At 57.3% G+C, this 5,000-nt stretch overlaps 1 protein-coding gene across 1 annotated transcript in view; it reads right to left on the reverse strand.

Annotated features, from left to right (window-relative positions):
- The window catches only part of UNCX (UNC homeobox), a 3,923-nt gene extending 1,153 nt beyond the window's left edge, over positions 1–2,770 (reverse strand). Inside the window, exons 1-2 of the mRNA XM_035548969.1 lie at positions 2,521–2,770; positions 1,225–1,400 (exon numbers count right to left, since the gene is read on the reverse strand). Of these exons, the coding sequence (XP_035404862.1) occupies positions 1,225–1,400; positions 2,521–2,770 (426 nt within the window). The remainder of the gene's footprint in view (positions 1–1,224; positions 1,401–2,520) is intronic.
- Positions 2,771–5,000: the final 2,230 nt, after the last annotated feature.

Genomic DNA, 5,000 nt, shown 5'->3' on the forward strand with positions numbered 1-5,000 from the left:
CCTGTCCCCCCCGTCGAGGTGCCGGCAGCCCCCATCTGCAGGGCCTGGGGAGGCAGCAAGAGAGATCCACGGCTCTTTAAGGGGGTAGAAAGAAGGGGTGGGGGGTGCACACTCACGCACACACACGCTGCGCCTTGCTAGCACCGACGGAGGGGAAGGGGGAAGGGCTGTTGTGTCGTGTCCCCCCCCCCCCCAACTCTTCCCCGCGGCCCAGGGGTGCAGAAGCACTGGGGCCGGGCCCGATCCCTTCGCAGCAGCTCTCAAAAAGCCATAAAACACAGCACAATAAGCGGGCGAGAGGCAGAGGGTGGCCTCTCCTCGCCCGGACCTCCTTCCCATCCCGGGGAGAGGAGCCCCTAAATTAATGTTATTTGTCTAGCTTATGAGAAAAAGAAAGAAAACCCTCCCCGGCCCTCCGCTAGCGGCACCGGGCCCCGAGCACGGCCCCAGCCCCGGCGTTTCCACGACCCCAGCCCATCTCTTTCGCCCCGGGAGGGCCGTCGGGGGACGAGGACGAGCTGTGCTTTTTTAGGGAGCGGCGCCCGGGCATCGCACCGCCAAAAGAAGCCGCTGCAGGCACCGCGCAAACGGCGCCGGCTCAGCGCCGGGGGGACGGCCCCGAGGGTGCAAACCGGGTGTCGTTCCCCCCCCCCCCCCCCCCCCCCCATTGCACGGCCACGCAGCCCCCAGCCCCATCCGCGTCCCGCTCCCCCCGGCCGGAGCAGCCACCGCGACGTACAGCAGCACGGGGAGACGCGATCCCACTTCCCCCGCCTCAACCCCTATTTAATTTATTTTTTTTATTTTTAAGCAAAGAGATGGAGCCCCCCCCTACTCCCGAGCAGGCCGCTCAGATGAAGTTGAGCAAGTCCCGCAGCTCTCGCCGCTCCCGCGAGCTGCGTTGCCATTTTCCAGCGTACCCCGACCCGTGATTAAGTCTCAGCTTTTCATGTTAAATTTTTCACCCTCGGCTCGTTTAGGAAAAAATATTTACAGGGGAAAAATAAAAATGGTTAAGGAACCTAGGCTGCAATATCACGCTTTGTGGCCCGTCCGCGAGCCAGCCTCTTTTTTTTTTTTGAATAAATAGTAGAAATAAACCGGCGGCGACCGAGCGAGGGCAGGGAACAAAAGGGGAGCCCCGGCAGGAGCAGGGCTGGGGCTCCCGGAGGAGCATCTCGGCCCGGGGAGACGGGAGGGGAGGAGGTTTGGGGTTTTTTTTACCTGCACTCTGGACTCCACCAAGTCCAGCCTGAGAGCCAGAGCCTCTCGCATAAACACGTCCGGGTAATGGCTCTCATTAAACGCCTTTTCCAGCTCCTCGAGCTGCCAGCCAGTAAAATTGGTGCGGGTTCGTCTTCTTTTACAGCCAGGACTTTCTTTGTCCGGGTCACCCGAGTCTGAAAAGGCAGAAATACCCTCAGCTCCCTGGAAGACGGGCCTTCTCCCCCCTCCCTGCCATTCACAGGAGCCTTTAACTTTCGTGCTCGGCAACGTTGGTAAAATAGCGGGATTATAACACACACCTGCGCTAAAAACGGGCAGGAACCCGATCTGCCCTCGCCTCCTCCGAAAATGTACTTTACTGAACATTTATTCCTGAAGGAAGCTCGCCACAGGCACCCAGCTGGCAGAGAGAGAGAGAGAAGTTCCGATAGAGGCTCCAGCCACCAAAGGTTGAATTAAAAAAAAAATAAAATTAAAATTAAAGGCCCCCCCCCCCCCTTTCCCTTCCCCGGCCACCCCAGACAGCCTCCGGTCCCACGCGGGCCTCCCGGGGCTGGGCAGCCTCCATCCTCCCGAAGCCTCCGGGCCTCCAGCAGCCTCCGGCCTCCCCCAGTAGCCTCTGGGCCCCCCGCAGCCTCCGTCGGCCTCCGGCCTCCCCGAGGACGGGCTTTTGCCGTGCCGGGATTCACGGCCCGGGCTGCCCCTCCCGTTATCCGCCGGGTGGGGAAATTATCGCGATCGTAATAACGGATTTTTATTATTATTATTTTTAGCGGAGGGAAGATGTTCCAGGCTCGATAAAAGGAGGCTGGGGCGCCGTTTGCGGAGCTGAACAATAGCCGTGCTGCAGGCCTGGGGAAGGCAGGAGAGCCTTTCCCTGTGGTTATAGCGCTTGGAAAATAACAACAACGACAAAAAAAACACCGCTATTCGTTCCCCAAACTCCGACACCCCCTCCCTTTTATTTTATTTTTATTTTTTAAATAGCGGGAAGGGCGGCCTGGCCCGAGCACCCACCGCGGAGAAGTTTGGGGGCGGCCCGGCCCCGCTATTGTTCGGGGCACACGCTGCCCGCTGGGAGCGGGGGGGGGGCTCCCGCTGCCCCCCAGCCCGTCCCGTCCGTCCCCTCGGGGGGGGGACCGAGGGTAGCAGCCCCCCCTTTCCTCCTCCAGGCACCCCGGTACCCGCACGGAGCGGGGCGCGGAGCAGGGATGGGGTCGGGGATAGGGGAAGGGATGGGAATAGGGCCGGGGGTCGGGGCAGGGATGGGAATAGGGCCGGGGCCGCTCCTACCTGCGAGCTTGAAGGGCTGGCTGTCCCCGCTCACCCCACAGCCCGAGGGGATGAGAGGCGCCGGGTTGACCACGGAGGCGGCGCAGGAGCCGCTCAGTAATCCATCGATGGAGAAGGGCACGGAGGCGGCCGCCGACTGCAGCTGGTGGCCGGCCAGCTCGTAGACGTGGTGGTGGCCGAGCGGGTAAGGGAAGCCCACCATGCCCCCGAACTGGGCATGGGGATGCTCCAGGATGCGGCTGTCCATCATGGGGGCGGCTTTAGGGCGGCGGCGGGGGGTGCCGTCGGGGCTGGGGGTGCTGGCGGCGGGGCGGCTGGGGCCGGGGGTGCTGCTGCCGGAGGAGGAGGAGGCGGCGCGGCGAGGGGCTCATGCTGCAGGGCGCCCGGGCGCTTTAACTTTATCAACATCAGGCTCCCAATAATTAGCTCAGGCTGGGGGAATTTGGGACCAATAAGAAACGTTAATCGCTCCTGACGTCAGAGACGTGCCAGTGTGGGGAGCAAACGTTTTCCATATCGATTGCTAATTATACCTGACATCCAGCCTCAATAAACAATATCAGAGCTGTCACAACAAGACGAGGGGGGCTCGGAGACGAACTCCAGCCCGGGGAGGGCAGGGGAGGGCGAGGGGGAGACGGAGGGGAACACACGGACCTGCCTGATACCCGGTTAAATACCAAACAGAAGAGTTGCGCGCACGCACACACACACACACACACACACACACACACCGCCTCCCCCCCCGCAACCCACCCTCTTCCCCCTTGTCCCCTCCCCTCTCCAAATCACTAATAGATTTCCCTTTAAAACATTCACCGGCGTGTTGTGGGGATTTTTCACCAGAAATGCTCTACTCTCTGAACCTTTAAAGTGATGTTGCTCCAATTACAGAGAGACATTGAGCGGCAAATAGACTGATCCAATAATAGGAGATTCATCATCCGCTCTTTCCAGAGCTGTCACATTGAATTTAAAACTACAAGCCTTTTCATCTCCTCTCCGGCTCTATAACAGGGGAGAGGGGAGGGGGGCAGAGGGATGGAGAGGTGGGAAGAAAAAAAAAGGGGGGGGGGAGAAAAAAAGAAGGGAAAGAAAAGGGAAGAGCCTTTTGCGGCGTTTAGAAGGAGATTTGAGCATATCAATCGAAATCATAATTAATGCAATCTCCTATCGATTCGGCCACGGTCCCCCCCCTCCCCAGCAGCAACCATAAGCCTGGAACCGCGAGCGCAGCCACAGCTAGGAGCAGCCTCTTCTTCCTAAAGAGGAGGCCAAAGCAAATTTAAGAAAAGGGAAAAAAAAAATGAGACCCAAATAAAGTTCCCACCCCTCCCTTGCCATCCCCTCCCCGCGCAGGAGAAGCAGCCCATCACACCCACCGCTCTTCGCCCTGCCAGTGATTAACAGCCTCCAAACAGCCGCCAAATTTGTCCTAATTAAATTACGTCCCCGCCGAAGTTTTCGCCCAAATAAAATATTGATGGGCTCCCCCAGTGAATAATTCAAGGGAAGGTTTCCCCAGGAAAGAGAGGGCGAGGAGGGAGCCCCGGCTTTGAGCCCTCTTCCCAAGGACCCCGGAGAAGCCCTTCCCAAAAGTGGGGGGGGGGGTCGGGGGGGGCTGCCTCCTGCCCCCTTCCCGGCAGAGCCCCGGGAAGGTGGGGAGGGAAGGGCTGGGAAGGGACGGGGAGAGGATCACCGGGCCCGGCGGCGCTGGCGTTTAACAAAGAGGAGAGGGAGAGCAAGAGCTGGGCTGGAAAATCAAAAAGGGGAGCAAACTCTTTAAATCTTCCTGGGAGGTTCGTGCGGAATGAAATGCTTCGAGTCGGGGGGCGGGCGGGGGGGAGAAAAGGGGGGAAAAATGATGAAATAGAAGGGAAAGGGAGAGAGAGAGGGAGGAAGGGGAAAGAGGGAGAGACACTTTATCTCTGGAAAACATACAAATAGACTTTCCAGTTATAAAATATCCAGTCAAGATGATGCATTCCACAGTGCTTGTTCGTGTGAGTGTGTGAGAGGGAGAAGCTAAAATTGAAATAAAAAGGAAGTCGAGTCTCTAATCTATGTTGTCTGTCCGGAACTGTATTTATTCACCTAATTGAATGCCATACAATATACTGCTGTATTATTGCTGCTCCCTCCCTCCCCCCTATAGATTAGTTTAATTATGGTCTCCCTGCCTCTGCTTAGAGCTAAAAGGTAGCTTGAATTTGGACTACACAGCCTTAACAGAAATAAGAAAATGATGGGGTTGGTATTAATTCTGGGGTCAAGGGCTTCACTTTTCACCATAATTTAATTTCTTTCTCTATAAATACTAAATGTAAACTGTGTCCACTGGACCAAATTTTGCCTGTAGCAATAAATGCCTCATTTTCTGTCGGATTTCAGGAGAGGAATGCGAGGGGGACGTGTTTCTGAATACAGAATGGTAATCAATCCAGCCCAGAATAAGAGAAGGGGGACTTTTCTCTCTCTCT

The sequence above is a fragment of the Cygnus atratus genome, chromosome 15, assembly GCF_013377495.2.
Source record: "Cygnus atratus isolate AKBS03 ecotype Queensland, Australia chromosome 15, CAtr_DNAZoo_HiC_assembly, whole genome shotgun sequence".
Classification (NCBI taxonomy): Eukaryota; Metazoa; Chordata; class Aves; order Anseriformes; family Anatidae; genus Cygnus; species Cygnus atratus.